At 38.7% G+C, this 25,369-nt stretch overlaps 1 protein-coding gene across 1 annotated transcript in view; it reads left to right on the top strand.

Annotated features, from left to right (window-relative positions):
* Positions 1 to 16,169: 16,169 nt before the first annotated feature.
* LOC128656331 (integumentary mucin A.1) overlaps positions 16,170 to 25,369 on the top strand; it is a 77,341-nt gene continuing 68,141 nt past the window's right edge. Inside the window, exon 1 of the mRNA XM_053710180.1 lies at positions 16,170 to 16,324. Within this exon, the coding sequence (XP_053566155.1) occupies positions 16,282 to 16,324 (43 nt within the window). The 5' untranslated portion in view covers positions 16,170 to 16,281. The remainder of the gene's footprint in view (positions 16,325 to 25,369) is intronic.

Here is a 25,369-nt window from a genome sequence, read left to right as displayed (position 1 = left end):
AGTGAAGGCAAACTTTGGTGAATGAAAGCCCGTTTTTTAAAAATACTATTAAAAACAGGGGCACTTTCATTCATCAAAGTTTACAAAGCAGCCATTTTGATTAAAAACTTACCTTTTTTTCTTTTCACAGCCAGAGCAGCTTCCCCCTCCTGGAAATCCTCTCTTCACACGTCAGCAATGACTATTCCAGCTTCCTCCAATCACGGCTTTCCCCCAGGGTAGTCATTGTCTGAGGCCATGCTGTGATTGGAGGAAGCCAGATTAGTCATTGCTGACGTGTGAAGAGAGGATTTCTAGGAGGGGGAAGCTGCTCTGGCTGTGAAAAGAAAAAAAGGTAAGATTTTAATCAAAACGGCTGCTTTGTAAACTTTGATGAATGAAAGTTCCCCTGTTTTTAATAGTATTTTCAAAAAACGGGCGGAAGCCAGATTAGTCATTGCTGACGTGTGAAGAGAGGATTTCTAGGAGGGGGAAGCTGCTCTGGCTGTGAAAAGAAAAAAAGGTAAGATTTTAATCAAAACGGCTGCTTTGTAAACTTTGATGAATGAAAGTTCCCCTGTTTTTAATAGTATTTTCAAAAAACGGGCTTTCATTCATCAAAGTTTACCTTCACTTTAAGGTACTTTCGTTTTATATGTGTCCAGGACATTCATATCTTTTCCACCTTCCACTAGTGGATAACATCAGTTTGGAATCAACCCGGTCTTCACTTTAGCACAATTTAGCTGTTTTTAACAATCTTCTGTGTACTTTTTTAACGTATATATTCATGTTTTACAGATGCCGGCATCCTTATGTATATGTGTGTTTTATATTTATTAAATTTGTAATTTGACACACACATGTTTTTATATTTTTCAGTATATACAGTGAAACACATACAGACAGCTTCTTTTGTTAGAGCGCTTTCCCAACACTTTCGGGGGGGGGGGGGGTTTCGTTGACACTGTACTGTAAAGTTAGTGATTGTCAAGTATCAACATATTTTTTCATATAAAAAGTAATCAAATAATCCCGATACAAGATACCTTCTCATTTCCCAGTTCAAGAACAAAGTGAGAACACATTTCCATAATCATAGAAACATAGAAACATAGAATTTGATGGTAGATAAGAACCAAAAAGGCCCATCAAGTCTACCCATATTACGTTACTTTTTCCTTAGGATAGCCTTATGCATGTCCCAGGCATTTTTAAATCCTTTAATCATAATGCCATTATACACAAGTGTTGTTCTTTCATATATGATAGATAAAAAAACTTATGCATAATAACATTGTGATTATGACAGTCACATATATGATATTAAATAAAGATAACAAAGCAAATGGCTGCTATTACAGGAGACCAGTCACCTTTCACCAACTTTCAGATGCTGAATTGAGGAGGGAAAATACATTGTACTAGAAGAGGTTCCTGCATGAACAAAGGAACTAGCATTGCCTCTTTTTTATTTTATTCCAGCAAGGGCAGCAGCTACTGACTTACATTCCTACTTTGTTAGATTGCTCACTCATCCTATACTATAAAAGGCCAAGTGTGTTTGTCCGAAGCTGTCATGCGCAGTAGAGACAGTGCAAGGACAAACACACCTGGCCTTAGATTCCCTACCTGATCTGCCGACTGCCGAGCGAAGAAGTGAGCGTGGCCAAGTGTGCGCGGCGGCGTGGCCGAGCATGAAGGGGGGCGTGACCTAGCGTGGATGTCCATGAAGGGGGCGGGGCCTAGCGTGAAGGTCTGTGAAGGGGGCGGGGCCGTGAGAGGCCGTGGAGAGAGCTCAAAAGGCTCAAAAGAGGGGAGAGAGAGATCAAGAGGGGAGAAAGAGACAGGGGGAGAGAGAGATAGTGGGGGGGGAGAGAGAGGGGAGATAGAGAGAGAGGGGAGAGAGAAAGAGGGGAGATATGGAGAGAGAGAGGGGAGAGAAAGAGGGGAGAGAGATAGGTGAAGTTTAGCAGGAGTATTCACTGTACATTACAATCAGCCAATAGGATTGAGCTGGCATTCTATTGGCTGTTCCAATCAGCCAATAGAATGCGAGCTCAATCCTATTGGCTGATTGCATCAGCCAATAGGATTTTTTCTACCTTAATTCCGATTGGCTGATAGAATTCTATCAGCCAATCGGAACTGAAGGGACGCCATCTTGGATGATGTCATTTAAAGGAACCTTCATTCAGTCATCGGACGAAGAAAGAAGAGGATGCTCCACGTCGGATGTCTTGAAGATGGACCCGCTCCGCGCCGATGGATGAAGATAGAAGATGCCGTCTGTATGAAGACTTCTGCCCGTCTGGAGGACCTCTTCTGCCCGGCTTGGATGAAGACTTCTGCCCGTCTGTAGGACCACTTCTGCCCGGTTGGGTGAAGACGTCTCACAGTAGGGTGATCTTCAAGGGGTTAGTGTTAGGAGGTTTTTTTAAGGGAGGATTGGGTGGGTTTTAGAGTAGGGTTGGTTGTGTGGGTGGTGGGTTTTAATGTTGGGGGGGTATTTGTAAAAAAATTTCAGGTAAAAGAGCTGATTACTTTGGGGCAATGCCACGCAAAAGGCCCTTTTAAGGGCTATTTGTAATTTAGTGTAGAGTAGGGCTTTTTTTATTTTGGGGGGCTTTTTTATTTTGTTAGGGGGATTAGAGTAGGTGTAATTAGTTTAAAAATCTTGTAATTATTTTATTATTTTCTGTAATTTAGTGTTTTTTTTCGTACTTTAGATATTTTTTTAAATTTTAATTAATTGTATTTAGTTTAGGGAATTTATTTAATTATAGTGTAGTGTTAGGTGCAATTGTAACTTAGTTTAGGTTTTACTTTACAGGTAAATTTGTCTTTATTTTAACTAGGAAGTTATTAAATAGTTAATAACTATTTAATAACTATTGTACCTAGTTAAAATAAATACAAAGTTGCCTGTAAAATAAAAATAAACCCTAAGATAGCTACAATATAACTATTAGTTATATTGTAGCTATCTTAGGGTTTATTTTATAGGTAAGTATTTAGTTTTAAATAGGAATAATTTAGTGAATTGTATTAATTTTATTTAGATTTATTTAAATTAAATTTAAGTTAGGGGGGTTAGGGTTAGACTTAGATTTAGGGGTTAATAACTATATTATAGTAGTGGCGACGTTGGGGGCGGCAGATTAGGGGTTAATAAATTTAGTTAGGTTGCGGCGACATTGGCGGCGGCAGATTAGGGGTTAATAAATATAATGTAGGGTTTGGCGATGTTGGGGCAGCAGATTAGGGGTTCATAAGTATAATGTAGGTGGCGGCGGTGTCCGGAGCGGCAGATTAGGGGTTAATAATATAATTAGGTGGCAGCAATGTCGGGGGCGGCAGATTAGGGGTTAATAAGTGTAATATTAGGGGTGTTTAGACTCGGGGTTCATGTTAGAGTGTTAGGTGTAGACATAAAAAGTATTTCCCCATAGGAATCAATGTGGGTGCGTTAGGAGCTTTACGCTGCTTTTTTGCAGGTGTTTTTCAGCCAGTAGATAAGTGTAAAAGGTTGGTCAAACAACCATGTCTCTCTCTGTCCGGTTAAACCGGAAGTGAAACCTGCTCGGCCGTGTGACCTATTACCCCGGAGTGCCGTAGCCTGAAGTGGAGAACCAGTCCTCAAAACATATGCAGGTAAACAATTAAGCAGGCACTACATACACGAGTTGATGCTGAAACAATCCCAAAATTTATTGGAACATGTAAAAAAGAATACAGTAAATACCAATCTAAAGTCTGTGGGGTCTTTCAAAGAAACTCCAAGGCAGGTGAGGTACATAGATGACCTTTTGGTTATTTTAAAGAAACCTGTAAATGAAGAGTTATTCAATGCATTCATCAGTTTCTTGGACAACAACTTTATGAATCTTAAATTTACAGGTATCTTTAATCAAGAGGAGAGTAACTACTTAGATTTGACCTTACCAGCATGTGGCAATAAAGTAATCACTAAGACCTATCGTAAGCCTGTAGCAGGCAACACGATACTGCATGCCTCCTCACAGCACCCTAGTCACCTCATTAAAGCGGTCCCTCGTGGACAGTTCATAAGAATTAAAAGAAACACTCAATCACAAGAAACCTACAGAACAGAGTCATTAGATCTTAAAAAAAGACTCATAGCCAGAGGATACAATGAGGGTGCTTTAGAGAAATGCAGAACAGAGATTCAGTCATATGAGGTGGGCAAGCACACTATAAAAGAAAATGCCTTTAAAGATGCTATTGTATTCACTACTGAATACACTAGCCAATACACGCAAATAGCTTAAATTTTACAAAAACATCTTCATATTCTTGAAGGTGATTCTACATTGGCCCCTCACATTAAGAATTGCAAATTTGTGTCCAAGAGACCGCACACACTGGCTCGCAGCCTGTCTCCAAGTTATATAACAAGGACGAGATCTGAAAATTCTAGGTGGCTGGTCAGACAAGGGAATTTTAAGTGCCTAAGCAGAAATTGTGGTATGTGTGGTCATATGAGTGGAGGTAGTTTTTTTACAAGCAGTATAACCAAACGTAGGTATGATATTAACTTTAATGCCAATTGTGGTACAACCTTTGGGGTCTATTTGCTCACATGTAACCTTTGTCAGATGCAGTATGTGGGTCAGACCTCAAGGGAGGTAAGAAAAAGATTTAGGCCTAGATTTAGAGTTCGGCGGTAGCCGTCAAAACCAGCGTTAGAGGCTCCTAACGCTGGTTTTGGGCGCCCGCTGGTATTTGGAGTCAGTGATTAAAGGGTCTAACGCTCACTTTACAGCCGCGACTTTTCCATACCGCAGATCCCCCTACGCCATTTGCGTAGCCTATCTTTTCAATGGGATCTTTCTAACGCCGGTATTTAGAGTCGTTTCTGCAGTGAGCGTTAGAGCTCTAACGACAAGATTCCAGCCGCCTGAAAATAGCAGGAGTTAAGAGCTTTCTGGCTAACGCCGGTTTATAAAGCTCTTAACTACTGTACCCTAAAGTACACTAACACCCATAAACTACCTATATACCCCTAAACCGAGGTCCCCCCACATCGCCGCCACTCGATTAAAAATTTTAACCCCTAATCTGCCGACCGCCACCTACGTTATACTTATGTACCCCTAATCTGCTGCCCCTAACCCCGCCGACCCCTATATTACATTTATTAACCCCTAATCTGCCCCCCACAACATCGCCGCCAGCTACTTAAAATAATTAACCCCTAATCTTCCGACCGCAAAGCGCCGCCACCTACGTTATCCCTATGTACCCCTAATCTGCTACCCCTAACACCGCCGACCCCTATATTATATTTATTATCCCCTAATCTTCCCCCCTCAACGTCGCCGACACCTGCCTACACTTATTAACCCCTAATCTGCCGAGCGGACCGCACCGCTACTATAATAAAGTTATTAACCCCTAACCCGCCTCACTAACCCTATCATAAATAGTATTAACCCCTAATCTGCCCTCCCTAACATCGCCGACACCTACCTTCAATTATTAACCCCTAATCTTCCGATCGGAGCTCACCGCTATTCTAATAAATGTATTAACCCCTAAAGCTAAGTCTAACCCTAACACTAACACCCCCCTAACTTAAATATAATTTTAATCTAACGAAATAAATTAACTCTTATTAAATAAATTAATCCTATTTAAAGCTAAATACTTACCTGTAAAATAAATCCTAATATAGCTACAATATAAATTATAATTATATTATAGCTATTTTAGGATTAATATTTATTTTACAGGCAACTTGGTATTTATTTTAACTAGGTACAATAGCTATTAAATAGTTAAGAACTATTTAATAGTTACCTAGTTAAAATAATAACAAAATTACCTGTAAAATAAATCCTAACCTAAGATATAATTAAACCTAACACTACCCTATCAATAAAATAATTAAATAAACTACCTACAATTACCTACAATTAACCTAACACTACACTATCAATAAATTAATTAAATACAATTGCTACAAATAAATACAATTAAATAAACTATCTAAAGTACAAAAAATAAAAAAGAACTAAGTTACAGAAAATAAAAAAATATTTACAAACATAAGAAAAATATTACAACAATTTTAAACTAATTACACCTACTCTAAGCCCCCTAATAAATTAACAAAGCCCCCCAAAATAAAAAATTCCCTACCCTATTCTAAATTAAAAAAGTTACAAGCTCTTTTACCTTACCAGCCCTGAACAGGGCCCTTTGCGGGGCATGCCCCAAGAAGTTCAGCTCTTTTGCCTGTAAAAGAAAACATACAATACCCCCCCCCCCAACATTACAACCCACCACCCACATACCCCTAATCTAACCCAAACCACCCTTAAATAAACCTAACACTAAGCCCCTGAAGATCTTCCTACCTTGTCTTCACCATACCAGGTTCACCGATCCGTCCTGGCTCCAAGATCTTCATCCAACCCAAGCGGGGGTTGGCGATCCATAATCCGGTGCTGAAGAGGTCCAGAAGAGGCTCCAAAGTCTTCATCCTATCCGGCAAGAAGAGGACATCCGGACCGGCAAACATCTTCTCCAAGCCGCATCTTCTATCTTCTTCCATCCGGTGCGGAGCGGGACCATCTTGAAGCACGCGACGCGGATCCATCCTCTTCTTCCGATGTCTCCCGACGAATGACGGTTCCTTTAAGGGACGTCATCCAAGATGGCGTCCCTCGAATTCCGATTGGCTGATAGGATTCTATCAGCCAATCGGAATTAAGGTAGGAATTTTCTGATTGGCTGATGGAATCAGCCAATCAGAATCTAGTTCAATCCGATTGGCCGATCCAATCAGCCAATCAGATTGAGCTCGCATTCTATTGGCTGATCGGAACAGCCAATAGAATGCAAGCTCAATCTGATTGGCTGATTGGATCAGCCAATCGGATTGAACTTGATTCTGATTGGCTGATTCCATCAGCCAATCAGAAAATTCCTACCTTAATTCCGATTGGCTGATAGAATCCTATCAGCCAATCGGAATTCGAGGGACGCCATCTTGGATGACGTCCCTTAAAGGAACCGTCATTCGTCGGGAGACATCGGAAGAAGAGGATGGATCCGCGTCGCCTGCTTCAAGATGGTCCCGCTCCGCACCGGATGGAAGAAGATAGAAGATGCGGCTTGGAGAAGATGTTTGCCGGTCCGGATGTCCTCTTCTTGCCGGATAGGATGAAGACTTTGGAGCCTCTTCTGGACCTCTTCAGCACCGGATTATGGATCGCCAACCCCCGCTTGGGTTGGATGAAGATCTTGGAGCCAGGACGGATCGGTGAACCTGGTATGGTGAAGACAAGGTAGGAAGATCTTCAGGGGCTTAGTGTTAGGTTTATTTAAGGGTGGTTTGGGTTAGATTAGGGGTATGTGGGTGGTGGGTTGTAATGTTGGGGGGGGGGGTATTGTATGTTTTCTTTTACAGGCAAAAGAGCTGAACTTCTTGGGGCATGCCCCGCAAAGGGCCCTGTTCAGGGCTGGTAAGGTAAAAGAGCTTGTAACTTTTTTAATTTAGAATAGGGTAGGGAATTTTTTATTTTGGGGGGCTTTGTTATTTTATTAGGGGGCTTAGAGTAGGTGTAATTAGTTTAAAATTGTTGTAATATTTTTCTTATGTTTGTAAATATTTTTTTATTTTCTGTAACTTAGTTCTTTTTTATTTTTTGTACTTTAGATAGTTTATTTAATTGTATTTATTTGTAGCAATTGTATTTAATTAATTTATTGATAGTGTAGTGTTAGGTTAATTGTAGGTAATTGTAGGTAGTTTATTTAATTATTTTATTGATAGGGTAGTGTTAGGTTTAATTATATCTTAGGTTAGGATTTATTTTACAGGTAATTTTGTAATTATTTTAACTAGGTAACTATTAAATAGTTCTTAACTATTTAATAGCTATTGTACCTAGTTAAAATAAATACCAAGTTGCCTGTAAAATAAATATTAATCCTAAAATAGCTAAAATATAATTATAATTTATATTGTAGCTATATTAGGATTTATTTTACAGGTAAGTATTTAGCTTTAAATAGGATTAATTTATTTAATAAGAGTTAATTTATTTCGTTAGATTAAAATTATATTTAAGTTAGGGGGGTGTTAGTGTTAGGGTTAGACTTAGCTTTAGGGGTTAATACATTTATTAGAATAGCGGTGAGCTCCGATCGGAAGATTAGGGGTTAATAATTGAAGGAAGGTGTCGGCGATGTTAGGGAGGGCAGATTAGGGGTTAATACTATTTATGATAGGGTTAGTGAGACGGATTAGGGGTTAATAACTTTATTATAGTAGCGCTCAGGTCCGCTCGGCAGATTAGGGGTTAATAAGTGTAGGCAGGTGTCGGCGACGTTGTGGGGGGCAGATTAGGGGTTAATAAATATAACATAGGGGTCGGCGATGTTAGGGCAGCAGATTAGGGGTACATAGGGATAACGTAGGTTGCGGCGGTTTACGGAGCGGAAGATTAGGGGTTAAAACTGTAATGCAGGGGTCAGCGATAGCGGGGGCGGCAGATTAGGGGTTAATAAGTGTAAGGCTAGGGATGTTTAGACTCGGGGTACATGTTAGGGTGTTAGGTGCAGACGTAGGAAGTGTTTCCCCATAGGAAACAATGGGGCTGCGTTAGGAGCTGAACGCTGCTTTTTTGCAGGTGTTAGGTTTTTTTTCAGCTCAAACAGCCCCATTGTTTCCTATGGGAGAATCGTGCACGAGCACGTTTTTGATGCCGGCCGCGTCCGTAAGCAACTCTGGTATCGAGAGTTGCATTTGCGGTAAAAATGCCCTACGCTCCTTTTTTGGAGCCTAACGCAGCATTTGTTTTAACTCTCGATACCAGAGTTAAATTTATGGTGCGGCCAGAAAAAAGCCCGCGGAGCGTTAACAGCCCTTTTACCGCCGAACTCTAAATCTAGGCCTTAGTGAGCATCTTAGGGACACTAAAAATTATGTGTCCATTCATATAATAGATGTCGCTAACTTACCGCCCAGAGGAGGAAATAGATACAATATATTACAAAGAAAGGAAATATATTGGATACTCCAACTACAGACTAGAAGTCCCTTAGGAGAGTGTGACATCAACTTTTTTATTGATGTTTAATCACTTTGGAGTTTCCTTTATATTTCCTTTCTATTACTGGTCATTAGGTCTCTCATAATATTAAGCCTTGAAACACATGTAATCTGTGTAATTTTGTTTTTTGCATATTGTATACTCTCCTCTATTTTTAAAGGAGATAAGGTGTCAAGGCACATATAATATAGTGTTTCTTTTACTTATTCAATTGCCTAAGAAATTATCATGTAATTTTTGACATCATTGTTTCAGCCAGGCAAATAGAACAAGAGGTCATGACTGGGTCCATATTTCTTCCTTTAATCTGTTCTTATTTAATATTAGACTTTAGAAGATTTGAATTAATGGAAGCCCAAAGACAGTTTGTCACATTATCGTTCAGTACAATGTTATATAATATTAAAATGTTTTAGTCAGTATAGTAGTTATATCTGATAATAATATAGAATCTAGTCATTTGCAAATACACTAAGATTAGTATTTTTTAATGTAGTAGGCTTTCCTTATTATCCAGTTTTTTTAAGCAATGACGGGGTTAATACTTGTGTTAAGGCAAGTATATATAAAGCACACTGTCACACTATGCAATAGATCTATGAGTAAGCGCCTGTAGGGGGCGTGAAACGCGTCAGGTCATCACCTTTGTTCACACCTCACCTGCCTTGGAGTTTCTTTGAAAGACCCCACAGACTTTGGATTGGTATTTACTGTATTCTTTTTTACATGTTCCAATAAATTTTGGGCTTGTTTCAGCATCAACTCGTGTATGTAGTGCCTGCTTAATTGTTTACCTGCATATGTTTTTCAGCCAGCTCTCCCCTATTGACTCCTATGGGGAAATCGTGCACAAGCACATTTTACCTGCTCACCGCTACCGTAAGCAGCGCTGGTATTGAGGTGAGATGTGGAGCTAAATTTTGCTCTTCGCTCACTTTTTTGCGGTTAATGCCGGGTTTCTAAAAACCTGTAATACCAGCACTGTCTGTAAGTGAGCGGTGAGCATAAACTGCTCATTAGCACCGCACCCCTGTTAACGCAAAACTCGTAATCTAGGTGAATGTATTTAAAAGGACAGTCTACACCAGAATTTTTATTGTTAAAAAAGATAGATGATCCCTATATTACCCATTCCCTAGTCTTGCATAACCAACACAGTTATATTAATAGACTTTTATCTTCTATCTAAGCCTCTGCAAGCTGCCCCCTTATTCAGTTCTTTTGACAGACTTGCATTTTAGCTAATTAGTGCTGGCTCCCAGGTAACTCCACGTGCGTGAGCACAGTGTTATCTATATGACACACATGAACTAACACCCTTTAGTGGTGAAAAACTTTCAAAATGCATTAAGAAAAGTGGCGGCCTTCAAGGTCTTAGAATTTAGCATATGAACCTCCTAGGTTTAGCTTTCAACTAAGAATACTAAGAGAACAAAGCAAAATTGGTGAATTGGAAAATTGTTTAAAATTACATGCCCTTTCTGAATCATGAAAGTTTATTTTGGACTAAACTGTCCCTTTAAAAAAAAAACTGCCTCCAAACTCCCAGTTATCATGGAGCTGCACCTGCACCAGCCCTAAAGTAATCTTGCTCTGCCTGAGTCCCAGGTAATGCCCCTTAAAATGGCCCTGGTGAGCAGAAGCAGTCTGCAAAACTGCAGTGCAAGGCTGTGCGCTGCCAGTATTGATTATCACTGCTTCCCTCTATACAGCTGAGTGAGTGGCTCCCGGTATAAAGTGCACTGACACACAGTAATTGCAGGAGCGGCAGGATCTTATCTGGTGTCACCCCCCTGAAGGTGTCACCTGGTGCGGTCTGCACCACCTGCACCCCCCTAGTGATGCCACTGAAGGGGATCCTAAAGAAACATTTACAACTATGTGTTTTATGACTGCAGTAGTTGTGTGTAAAAACAAAATTTGAAACCCAAAGTTTGTGAATATATTAACTATATTTTTTTAGATGGCATTTGATGGTAAAATGGTGGCATAAAATCTACCAAAATGAGCCTAGATCAATACCTTGGGTTGTCTAGTTTAAATATATATATATAGTTTTGGGGGTCAATTTATAGAATTTGGGTAGTTCTGCTAAACTAAATGAGAGTTACCTCATTTTTTTTTTTGGTAATTCTACAATAATTTCTTAATTCTAAGAATAAATAGCTTGTTGTTTATATAGGTAAATAAAAAAACAAAAACAGAGTGATATCAAAAATGTACAAAAATTCTCCAGTACGTAGAAGTTTTTCTCGGAAATTCATGGTAGTGAAGGGGTTAAACAAAATATAGATGTCAGAGGCTCAAATCACAGCAGACTATAACTAATCCTTTTGTTTATGTAGTAAACACACGAGAGGAACCATAAAAGAGGAAGAATTACAGTATGTAAAGTAATCTAAAACCTTATGGTGATTACCACCCAACTGGACATAAAAGAAATGAACATTTAAATGGCTTTCTATCACCCAACACTAACAAATTGAAACCATAGTAGATGGATTAGCAATGATCATACTGACTGTAGTACAGGTAATTAGTTAGTTAACCTGAGCATATAAAATGAAATATGCAAAAAAATAACAATGCAATAATTAGAACTAAAATTGGCTTACTAGTAATTAGCATATTTTTATAACAGAACAGCAAATTCAAAGTATCATTACATAAGGCAGGATCAGGAATGACTAAGCAATCTACAACCATCCATACATACTCCTTGTTGTATGCAGTCCAACTGGCTCAGAGTGGGGCATCCTGAAGGACTTACTCCGCTTACCAGTAAATGATCATTGTGGAAGAGGATTCTATTCTTTATCTGTCAGTCTGAGAAATATTGCTGAGTTAAATGGCTCATTTGCTTTATCAGATCGATAAGCAGCCCAGGTCTTCAACAGTTCAACACCTTTTGCTGGAGAATCCAACACAAAGATAGAACCATACTACTTATGTATCAACTTTGTGGGAGAGCCTCAGCTGTATTATAACCCTTGGTCTCTGAGGGTCAGTGTGATCTTTGAAATGTTCCTCTTTTTTTAAAGTGAATTGACATAAGTCTGGGAAAACTTGTATGTTTTTAATGCAATCTGGTAGTGTAGGTTTGGAGAATACTGCACGTAGGATTTTCTCTTTATAGGTAAAGAAGTGCAGCCTGGTTATGACATCCTGTGGTTTGTCAGTGAGTTGTTTCTACCCCATGGGATAGAATGTACTCAATGAATGCCTCTTGAAGAGAGGAGAAAGCTACCAAATTATTTAATAGATCTTGAGTAAAGGTTTCAAGGTCAGCAGACAAAATATCTTCTGGAACACCTCTGAAACATAGATTATTTGGGCAAGATCTATCCTCCAAATTTGCCAATTTCTGCTCCAAATATGACACACAGTCAGCCAGATATTGTGAATGATTAAGGAGGTTCTTTTGTTCTATTGCAATATCCTCTTGTTTATACTCAAGCACTTCCGTTCTCTCATAGAAACTATGTATCTCTTTAAATTAGCCACATATCCCTTGATAGCCATGGTAAGGGAGTCTTGTAAAGTGTTGAACTCTAGGAATTTCCCCACTTGCACCATCATGGGACATTCCCACATGGGGAGTCAGAAGGGCTGGGGAAGCATGGCAAGTGCCCATACAGTGAAGTATAGTTGGGGAATGGTGCGCTGGAGGTGTCACTAGGACTCAGTGAAGCAGGTGGTAAACACTGACAGCAGGGGCTTTGATCTTTAGTGAAGGTCTTAAGGTGTGGGTGTTCTCCTTATAAGATGGCATAAGGACATAAAAGTAGCCTGCTAGAGAGATAGGTAAAGTTTAGCAGGAGTATTCGCTGTACATTCAAGGCAACTAACATGAAAGTTACAAAGCTGTGGATTTAGTTTGCATCTGCAGTCCCCCATTCTCTGATCTGCCTCCACCGCCTCAACCACCAACTGTAGCAAGGCAGGAGTCAAGATGGCTCTCGTCATGCTGTGACAGGGTATTCTCCCACTAGGCTACTAAATGATGGCGGAACACAGCCCTGTATCACCTCAGGGGTACAAGATAAAGCAGCCTTTTAGTCATTTAAAGGGACAATATAGTCAAAATTAATCTTTCATGATTCAGATAGGGCATGCAATTTTAAACAACTTTCCAGTTTACATTTATCATCAAATTTTGTGTTGTTTTCTTGGTATTCTTAGTTGAAAGCTAAACCTAGGTAGGCTCATATGCTAATTTCTAATCAGTCTGCAGAGGCTTAGATACAAGGTAATCACAGAGGTAAAAAGTATATTAATATAACTGTGTTGGTTATGCAAAACAGGGGAATAGGTAATAAAGGGATTATCTATCTTTTTAAACAATAACAATTCTGGAGTAGACTGTCCCATTAAGTGTAGCACACACCACGTACTCTGCCGCTTTACACTTGGCTGCAATCTTGCCGCCCCACTTCCCTTGTAGGCGTTTGCTCCTGTGGTCCTCTGCAGGCCAAGCAAGTTGTCCAATATTGTGCCTGCCACCAAAACACTGCTTCAGCAAAGCGGCATCACTTAATACTTGTGGAGCAGCTTTGAGAGTGAGCACACCGCCAAAGAAGTCAGTCCTCAGGTTAACTGCCAATTAATGTCAAGCAGGGTCATAGTGTGCGACCAAGCTTAAATTTTAAATTATTTTGATAATTAATAAACAATTAATATGTATTTTAATTATTGTTGTTTATATATTAATAATATTATTATTATTAATAATTATAAAAATAATAAAAGAGCAAATATCATATGGAACTCCTGGTCCGCTTCCCTTCTGTCAACCACATACCTACATTGGATCAAACTCCACAGTCAGCTCTATACAATAGAGACCCCTCTATCAGATTATTTTCTTAATAACCTCTGGGCTGTCCAGCTGCTGTCTGCAGCTTTGGTTTTCTCCTGTTCAGGGTGTTCTGTCTCTAAAGCACCACATATGGCCTGCACAAGGGAAATGATGATGAGGATAGTGCTGAGCCTGGCTGCAACACTGTCTGATAGCCAGGTAGAAATGTGGCAGCATAGCACTAAAATACTATTTCATCCCATAGTGAAGCACTCAGTGCCAATAGAAATTACTCTGAGTACCACACATGGTTTCCCTATCAAAAAGTGTTTTTGCACAAGCATTGTGACCTGTAATAGCGACAGGCAAAGACCATTGTTGCTATTATGCTATAGTGGCTCAAAAAATGATAGCTGCTGCTATTAGATGAGAGCCCTAACTATATATGAGTTACATTTTGTGCAGCTTGAGTGCTGATCAGCCTCCGTATACAGAGTTGTCAACATGTTTTTTTTAATAGCATCTAGCATAGGATCTAGCCCTTTGTCTCTACTACATCTTATGATAAGGAATATTCAATGAATAAACTTCCTTTTCTTTAAAGAAGGAAATGTTTAAAAAAAATATTTCACAACAATTTACAGTAAATCCCATCATAATAACTGTCTAAGTCTAAATCATGTGCTAAATGTTACACCAATTTACAGCTATTTGTCTAAAAAACAGACCAAAACCAGGGACAACCTAAAACTCAATACCATACAGCCACATAATCAGGGAGGGCAACTTCCTATAAAAGTAACCACTATAGGCTTCACCTAGCTGGCCTACGGCAGTACCTTGGGAATCTAATCCCTGTTAGCTCAATATCATCTGAAAACTAACTTCCCCTGCTCACATAAATAATGATAAAATATGGTAATTATGACACATTGTACGCTTTGTGCAGAAAAACAAGGATTTATCACAACTTAGACATCTGTCTCTGTACATGAAGAATTCAAATAAAAAACCAACACAGTGCAACAAAATAAAATTAATTTTAAGCTTAAACAAATAAAATGTACATTTAATCCAAACTGAACTGCTAAGAACTGTCTGCCACTATGTAAACTCACACAAACCAAATTCCATTTTCCATTGGAACTCCTATAAACAGTGTGCCTTAATAAAAATCAATACAGTTAGAATCTCTACGCGTTTCATCCAGCAATAGCCAGGCTTTGCCAAGAGAGGATAAGCTGTTTACTGATTCACTCTACTTTCATGCTGTCCTGGTAAATGTTTTTTTGTTATTCCTGTGTTCCTATTTTATATTTGTATCATCTACAGATGCTCTTTAGTTGCCATTATTTACTCTTAATAATCCTATCCCATAGGACTCACTACTGACCTCTTTTTTTATGTCAATTGATTTATTTCCATATGCTCATTCGGTTCAGTTATGGTATAGTCATTTTTAATGATTTCTTGTTTGGGCCTTTAATATTTTAGTATGTTATCATCCCAGTTACTGTGCAATAACTTTTCTTCTTTTTATCATTTGCACAACCAAAGCAATGAAAAAATATATTTAAAGGCACAGCACCATTACCCTGAAAGGGGAGAAAACACTAGATACTGTAAACATGGATGGCAATAGTTCTGATACTTATTTTTAGAACATGAATGTTTTATTTAAGAAGTGTGCAGGCTGAATAAATACATTAACCTCTTAGTTGCTGAGCCAATTCACAACCCTGTGCTTAGCTGATTTATAACTTTTAAAGGCTGCTAACACTTCAACATTACTGGGAGTTATTTTTCAGTGAGAATCAGACTGAAGCCTCATACCATACTTTTTATGTGTAAATCTTGTCATGAGAGAAAACTGCAAGAAAAAGTGTGAACAATGCATATTTTTCTTAAAATATTAGTAAACAATAAATGTCTTTTAAACTTTATTATCAAAAGAAGAAGTGTGTATCCATTTATAAATAAGGGCCTTTGTCTATATTTAAATAATTTTTGATCTGTACAGTGGTTCCTATGTGGTTCTCTGGAGCTGATTTTAACTATGTGTTTAACCCCACTGCGGGGGGGGGGGGGCGTCACATGCAAGCCATATTGCAATAAAAACATAGCATTTTAATTTTCTATGTCCCTTGAAGTATTTTTAAAAGGAAAGACTAATTAAATCCTTTTTTGGGGGGGGGTTGGTAAAGTAAATTCCTTTCTCTATGGATACTGTAGATAAATTACGTTCTTTTTTACAACAGGATCAAAGTGAAAGTGAGCTTGTGCATTTCCTTGTTTTCACGTGACACCAGCTGCAGAAGAGATTTCGAAACTTTTCAACCTTCCTCATACTTATATATGTTAGCAGTGAGCACAGCCACACACTTCCTTTGTCTGGCTGATAGCTACTGAAACTTAGCCATGGAGCGACTTGCACTGATAAAAACCTTTCTGGTATTCTCTGGTGAGTATATATTATTCGTCATTATGTCAGAAACAATACAAACTAGCTGAATAAAAACGTAAGAAAAAGTTGAGTAAGATATTTTTCAAAAATGGATTATATAGTAAATGTGGGAATATTTTGTGAAGCTTAACTGTATGGGAAGGAGACAATAGGAGATACAATACATTTTGTATAACTGTGACAGGCCCCTGTACTGTTAATACTCTATAGCTGCAGTCACAAAGAAAAAATGGTATTCTTGCACATACAAGATACATTTCAGGTGAGGGAACACTGGCTGACATTTCGTGCTTTTGTCTTCTCTTAGAGTAATAAAGTTTTTATGTTCAGATGTGCAGACGTTAGTTTATTTATGGATATTATACACATATGTAATATGATTAGCTGTATTTAATACTATACCTGAACTTTATTTTTCTTGGTTATACTTCCGTGACTGAGGGTGTGATCATGTGAAATGTGATTCTTATCTTTAACTCTCTCTGTATTAGCTTTGAAATCTTTAAAGGGACATTAAACACATATTTTGTGTCTATATTATTAATATTGTGTTTTGTTCCACCTAGAAAGGCCAAAAAGCAAAAATATGTAACCTAGGTTTTCAAAATGCTGTGAAATCCCTAAACCAGTTATTTTCAGCATTTGCAGGTAAGGGTGCCAGCTGTCCTCCCCAGCAACATACAAATAAATAATTTGACCTCTTTGGCTGCCAGTAATTTGACCCCCTTGACTCCCATCACTTCTTCCTGCGCCATATTTGGAATGCATTTAGGCATATGAAGCCTTTTATATTTTGCTAATATTAAAGGGACAGTCAAGTCCAAAAAAAACTTTCATGTTTCAAATAGGGCATGTAATTTTAAACAACTTTCCAATTTACTTTTATCACCAATTTTTCTTTGTTCTTTTGGTATTCTTACTTGAAAGCTAGACCTAGGAAGACTCATATGATAATTTCTAAGCCTTTGAAGGCCGCCTCTAATCACATGCTTTGTATTTGCTTTTCACAGCAGGGGAGAGCTAGTACAGGTAAACCCTATAGATAACATTGTAAGCATGCCCGTGGATTGTGGCAGACACTGCACTAATTGGCTAAAATGAGTCAATAGATAATAAATAAAATGTCATGTGATCAGGGGTTTGTCAGAAGATGCTTAGATACAAGTTAATCACAGAGGTAAAAAGTGTATTATTATAACTGTGTTGGTTATGCAAAACTGGGGAATGGGTAATAAAGGGATTATCTATCTTTTAAAACAACAAAAATTCTGGTGTTAACTGTCCCTTTAAGGGTCTTCAGTTAAGTGTCCCGTAATCTGGGAGCAGGCACTGATTGGCTAGACTGCAAGTCTGTCAAAAGAACTGAAAAAAGGGGCAGTTTGCAGAGGCTTAGATACAAGATAATCACAGAGGTTAAAAGTATATTATTATAACTGTGTTGGTTATGCAAAACTGGGAAATGGGTAATAAAGGGATTATCTATCTTTTAAAACAATAAAAATTCTGGTGTAGACTGTCCCTTTAAGTGCATAACTTAGTGAATTTTGATTTTAAATTAAAGGGCCATAATAATCGAAAATTTACATGCTCTAATTTGTTAGAGCATATAATTTTAAGACTAGTGACCCTGCGCTTCTATGTGTTTAATCCCACGCAAAGTTAAGCGATGATTACAGAGGCTGAACTATCCATTGAAATAAAGGGATGTAGGCGCTGCACTAAACATTCTCTGGTTAGGTCTTTTTTACCATGGATTTGTTATACCAGATTTGCTCACTAATCTAAGCCTGGTCCTGCAATATTGATAGTGCCCCCTGCGCAATCATTATGACTCCACTTGCAATCTAGGCCTATATGTATAACATTGTTGCAAACACTATTGCAATATAGTTATCAAGGCACATGCACGCTCCTGTGCCCACCTAGGCATACTATATGGAAAGTAGAACTTGTTTTTTTATTTTGTTTTGTTTTTATTAATTCTACTCTCTAGGTTCCTTTAACTTTAGAGTCTTGATGGTAAATGGGTATTGTAGTGTTAGTGAGTGGCCTGACTTAAAGGGATATAAAAGTCGAAAATAAATTTAGTCAAACATTCTCCTTTATGTGACAAAAGATTAAAACTAAACGTATATGATTCAAACAGAACATGCGTTTTAAGATACTTCTAAATTCACTTCTTTTATCAAATTAAATGTGTTCTCCTGCTATATTTTGTTCAAAAACATGTATACAATGCACTAGGAGCTAGTTGTGATCAGTGGATACACACATATGCCTCTTTTCATTGGCTTTGCTGCTCTGGAGCTGAGTTTTTAACTGTGTGATTAATCCCTATGCATGGGTTAAACACTCCCCTAGATTACGAGTTTTGCGCTAAACAGGGTGTGAAAATAACGCCAAGAAATTTGCGTTATTGCACTCTCCATAGCGATGCCATTACAAGTTACTGAAAAGCCTCCTTGTGCTGTGCGTTATGGTGCGTTATGGTGCGTTACCGCACAATAGCCAAGGGCTGAAAATACGTGTTTGTGCACGCTTCCCCCCCATAGACATCATTGGGGAGAAAGTTCTTGATAAAAAAATTAACACCTGTGATCACGGAATGGCGATCGCCGTAACGCAACCCCATTGATGTCTATGGGCAAAAGAAAGTTATGTTTAAACGTAACATCCTAAAATAAACCCCAAGTCTAAACACCCCTAATCCACCGCCCCAACACTAAATAAATTATTAACCCCTAATTCTCTGCTCCCCGACATCACTGGCACCTAAATAAAGTGATTAACCCCTAATCCGCCGCTCCCCGACATCGCCAAAACTAAATAAACCTATTAACCCCTAAACCGCCAGTCCCCCACATCTTAACTACTAAACTAAACCTATTAACCCCTAAACCGCCACTCCCCACATCGTAACTACTAAACCTATTAACCCCTAAACCGCCGCTCGCCACATCGCAAAACACTAAATTAAACTATTAAAATAGCCAATAGTATTTGATTTTAACAGCCATTAGGAATGCAAGGTACAACATATTGAAATGGCTACCTTGCATTCAATTTCAATGTACGGCGGTGACCATATGAAGAGGACGCTCCGTGCAGGATGTCTTCGCCGTCCAGGATAGCTCCGCTCCATGCCACCGGGATGAAGATAGAATATGTCCACGAGATGGATGATGGTGTCACTGCCTGGATGAAGACCTTGCCGCCTGGATGAAAGCTTCTCGCCGCCTGAATAAGGATGGATGACCGGACTTCAGGAACCATGAATATATTTTATGGGGTTAGTGCAAGTTTTTTAAAAAAAAATTTGGGTTTTTTTTTTTTACCATTAGGGCTTTGGGCTCGTAAAAGAGCTAAATACCCTTTTAAGGGCAATGCTCCTACAAATGCCCCTTTAGGGGCAATGGGTAGCTTAGGTTTTATTTTTATTTTTGGGGGTTGGTTGGGTGGTGGGTTTTACTGTTGGGGGACTTTGTATTTTTTTACAGGTAAAAGAGCTATTTAACTTAGGGCAATGCCATACAAAAGACCCTTTTAAGGGCAATTGGTAGTTTATTGTAGGTAAGGGGGTGTTTTTTTTAGGGGCTTTTTTATTTTTATAGGACTATTATATTAGGGTTAATTGTTTTTATTTTTGATAATTTTATTTATTATTTTTTGTAATCTTAGAATTTTTTATTTTTCGTAATTTAGTGTTTATTATTTTTGTAATCTAAGATTTATAATAGTAATGTTAGGTTAATTTATAGTTTAATGTTAGGTTTTTATTTATTTCATAGTTACGTTTTTATTTATTTCACAGTTACGTTTTTATTTATTTAAATATAGTTATATTGTAACTTTTAATTTAAAGTTAGGGGGTGTTAGGTTTAGGGGTTAATAGTTTAATTTAGTGTTTTGCGATGTGGGGAGCCTGCGGTTTAGGGGTTAATAGATTTAGTGTATTAGTTACGATGTGGGGGGCTGACGGATTAGGGGTTAATAGGTTTTATTTATTAGTTGCGATGTGGGGGGCTGGCAGTTTAGGGGTTAATAGCTTTATTTAGTGTCAGCAATGTCAGGGAGCGGCAGATTAGGGGTTAATAGATTTATATAGTGTTTGTGATGTGGGGGACGGCGGTTTAGGGGTTAATAGGTTTATTTTAGTGTCGGCGATGTGGGTGAGCGGCAGATTAGGAGTTAATAAATGTATTATAGTATTTGCGATGCAGGAGGGCGGTGGTTTATGGGTTAATACGTAGTTTATGGGTGTTAGTGTACTTTGTAACAGTTTAGTTTTGAGTTTTGTGAAACATTTTTGTTTTCGCAAAATCCATAACTACTGCTCTCAGATGGCGGAATGGATTGTGTCGGTATAGGCTGTAACGCAAGCATTTTAGCCGGACCGCACAACCTGTAATACCGGCGCTATGAAATTTCTGCACTCAAACGTCATTTTTTTGAGTGCGGAATGGACGTTGCGTTACAGGCTAAAATGCTTGCGGTTTAGCTATACCACCGCGACTCGTAATATGCGTTCCAGTGCAAGGGCCAATTTTTCAGCGGTAATAGCCATACTGCAACACTTGTAATCTAGCCAATAGTTATATGCAAGCATTCTCTTGAATTTGAATAGAACACTCAGTGACTTATTCTTACAGAATTTTATGCATTTATTTGAATGTTAACATTCAGTACTGGAAATGTTATTCTAGCTGCAGAAAAATTTGAATGGCAGGAAAAAAATAGACATTCAGTTTGAGCATCTATGAGACATTCAGATGAATTGTTTGTAAGGTTATTTTCAAAAAAAGCTCACATGTATAAAGTGTTATGAGGATAAAGTAAAAAGGAATCAATCGGCTAGATTACGAGTTGTGCGTTAGGCTTAAAAAGCAGCATTAGCAGGTCCTAACGCTGCTTTTTAACGCCCGCTGGTATTACGAGTCTTGCAGGTACAGGTGTACCGCACACTTTTTTGGCCAGACTTGGAAATACCACAAATCCACTTACGTAAATTGCGTATCCTCTTTTTTCAATGGGACTTGCTTAGCCCCGGTATTACGAGTCTGCCAAAAAGTGAGCGGTAGACTCTCTCCTGTCAAGACTGGTACCGCATTTTAAAGTCAGTACTTAAGAGTTTTACACTACAACGCCGTAGCATAAAACTCTTAACTAAAGTGCTAAAAAGTACACTAACACCCATAAACTACCTATTAACCCCTAAACTGAGGCCCTCCCGCATCGCAAACACAAAAAAAAATTTAACCCCTAATCTGCCAAACCAGACACCGCCGCCACTTACATTATACTTATGAACCCCTAATCTGCTGCCCCCAACATCGCCGACACCTACATTATATTTATTAACCCCTTCCCTGCCGTCCCCAATGTTGCGGCCACCTACCTACACTTATTAACCCCTAATCTGCCGCCCCCAACGTCGCTGCCACTATATTAAAGTTATTAACCCCTAAACCTAAGTCTAACCCTAAAACTAACACCCCCTAACTTAAATATAATTAAAAGATATCGAAATAAATATTCCTATCATTAACTAAATTATTCCTATTTAAAACTAAGTACTTACCTATAAAATAAACCATAAGCTAGCTACAATATAACTAATAGTTACATTGTATCTATCTTAGAGTTTATTTTTATTTTACAGGCAAGTTTGTATTTATTTTAACTAGATAGAATAGTTATTAAATAGTTATTAACTATTTAATAACTACCTAGCTAAAATAAATACAAAAGTACCTGTAAAATAAAACCTAACCTAAGTTACACTAACACCTAACACTACACTATAATTAAATTAATTCCCTAAATTAAATACAATTAAATACAATTAAATAAAATTAGCTAAAGTACAAAAAAACCCACTAAATTACAGAAAATAATAAACAAATTACAAGATTTCTCTTGTTAAGTGTATCCAGTCCACGGATCATCCATTACTTATGGGATATTAACTCCTCCCCAACAGGAAGTGCAAGAGGATTCACCCAGCAGAGCTGCTATATAGCTCCTCCCCTAACTGCCATTACCAGTCATTCTCTTGCACCCAACGACTAGATAGGATGTGTGAGAGGACTATGGTGATTATATTTAGTTTTATACCTTCAATCAAAAGTTTGTTATTTTATAATAGCACCGGAGTGTGTTATTCCTTCTCTGGTAGAATTTGAAGAAGAATCTACCTGAGTTTTTACTATGATTTTAGCCGGCGTAGTTAAGATCATATTGCTGTTTCTCGGCCATCTGAGGAGAGGTAAACTTCAGATCAGGGGACAGCGGGCAGATTAATCTGCAAAGAGGTATGTAGCAGCTTATTATTTTCTGACAATGGAATTGATGAGAAAATTCTGCCATACCGATATAATGTAAACTCAGCCTTAAATGCAGTAGCAGCAACTGGTATCAGGCTATCATGTATGTATATTTTACACTTCAGTATTCTGGGGAATGGCACTTCACTGGAATTATACTGTGTGCATAAGACTTTAGCCTAATTTGCAGGGACTGGCAACAGGCTCTTTAATAACACTTAATTTATGTTAAACGTTTTTTGCTGGCATGTAAAATCGTTTCATTTTCTGAGGTACTGGGTGAATAAAATGTTTTGGGCATTATTTTTTCCACTTGGCAGTTGTTTTATTTAATTTATGACAGTTTACTGATCTCTCTCACTGTTGTGTGTGAGGGGGAGGTCAAAAAATTCAGTCAGAAGCTCATTGTATTTCCTGCATGATCCGGTTCATCTCTACAGAACTCAGGGGTCTTCAAAACTTGTTTTGAGGGAGGTAATCATTCACAGCAGAGCTGTGAGATTGTAGTTGACTGTGATAAAAAACGTTTATTTCTGTAACTTTTTTTTCTGCTATCAGGGTTAGTTATCCTTCGCTAATGGGAACAAGCCTTTGCTAAAATTGTGTTTTTTTACAAAGATTTGATGCTATAACCTTTCAGTTTATTAACTTTCAACTGTCATAACTCTTTCTGTGCTTCTTATAGGCACAGTACGTTTTCATATTATAGTAAATTACTTGAAAAGTATTTCCAAGTTGCTAGTTTATTTGCTAGTGTGTTAAACATGTCTGATTCAGAGGAAGACATCTGTGCTATATGTGCTAATGCCAAAGTGGAGCCCAATAGAAATTTATGTACTAACTGTATTGATGCTACTTTAAATAAAAGTCAATCTGTACAAATTGAACACATTTCACCAAACAACGAGGGGAGAGTTATGCCGACTAACTCGCCTCACGTGTCAGTACCTGCATCTCCCGCTCGGGGGGTGCGTGATATTGTGGCGCCAAGTACATCTGGGCGGCCATTACAAATCACATTACAGGATATGGCTACTGTTATGACTGAAGTTTTGGCTAAATTACCAGAACTAAGAGGTAAGCGTGATCACTCTGGGGTGAGAACAGAGTGCGCTGATAATGTTAGGGCCATGTCAGATACTGCGTCACAACTTGCAGAACATGAGGACGGAGAGCTTCATTCTGCAGCTGATGGTTCTGATCCAAACAGATTGGATTCAGATATTTCAAATTTTAAATTTAAGCTGGAAAACCTCCGTGTATTACTAGGGGAGGTGTTAGCGGCTCTGAATGATTGTAACACAGTTGCAATACCAGAAAAAATGTGAAGGTTGGATAAATATTTTGCGGTACCGTCGAGTACTGACGTTTTTCCTATACCTAAGAGACTTACTGAAATTGTTACTAAGGAGTGGGATAGACCCGGTGTGCCGTTCTCACCCCCTCCGATATTTAGAAAGACGTTTCCAATAGACACCACCACACGGGACTTATGGCAAACGATCCCTAAGGTGGAGGGAGCAGTTTCTACTTTAGCTAAGCGTACCACTATCCCGGTGGAGGATAGCTGTGCCTTTTCAGATCCAATGGATAAAAAGTTAGAGGGTTACCTTAAGAAAATGTTTGTTCAACAAGGTTTTATATTGCAACCCCTTGCATGCATTGCGCCTGTCACGGCTGCAGCAGCATTTTGGTTTGAGTCTCTGGAAGGGACACTTGAATCAGCTCCATTAGATGAGATTACACACAGGCTTAAAGCTCTTAAGTTAGCTAACTCATTTATTTCAGATGCCGTAGTACATTTAACTAAGCTTACGGCTAAGAATTCCGGATTCGCCATTCAGGCACGCAGAGCACTGTGGCTAAAATCCTGGTCAGCTGACGTTACTTCTAAGTCTAAATTACTTAATATACCTTTCAAAGGGCAGACCTTATTCGGGCCCGGATTGAAAGAAATTATCGCTGACATTACAGGAGGTAAAGGCCATGCCCTGCCTCAAGACAGAGCCAAACCTAAGGCTAGACAATCTAATTTTCGTTCCTTTCGGAATTTCAAAGCAGGAGCAGCATCAACTTCCTCTGCTCCAAAACAAGAAGGATCTGTTGCTCGCTACAGACAAGGCTGGAGACCTAACCAGTCCTGGAACAAGGGCAAGCAGGCCAGGAAACCTGCTGGTGTCCCTAAAACAGCATGAATTGAGGGCCCCCGATCCGGGAACGGATCTAGTGGGGGGCAGACTTTCTCTCTTCGCCCAGGCTTGGGCAAGAGATGTCCAGGATCCCTGGGCGCTAGAGATAATATCTCAGGGATACCTTCTGGACTTCAAATACTCTCCCCCTAGAGAGAGATTTCATCTGTCAAGGTTGTCAACAAACCAAATAAAGAAAGAGGCGTTTCTACGCTGCGTACAAGAGCTTTTATTAATGGGAGTAATCCATCCAGTTCCACGGTCGGAACAGGGACAAGGGTTTTACTCAAATCTGTTTGTGGTTCCCAAAAAAGAGGGAACTTTCAGGCCAATCCTGGATTTAAAGATCCTAAACAAATTCCTAAGAGTTCCATCGTTCAAAATGGAGACTATTCGGACAATTTTACCCATGATCCAAAAGGGTCAGTACATGACCACAGTGGATTTAAAGGATGCTTACCTTCACATACCGATTCACAAAGATCATTACCGGTATCTAAGGTTTGCCTTTCTAGACAGGCATTACCAGT

The sequence above is a fragment of the Bombina bombina genome, chromosome 4, assembly GCF_027579735.1.
Source record: "Bombina bombina isolate aBomBom1 chromosome 4, aBomBom1.pri, whole genome shotgun sequence".
NCBI lineage: Eukaryota > Metazoa > Chordata > Amphibia > Anura > Bombinatoridae > Bombina > Bombina bombina.
This window is presented reverse-complemented; position numbering and strand designations above follow the sequence as displayed.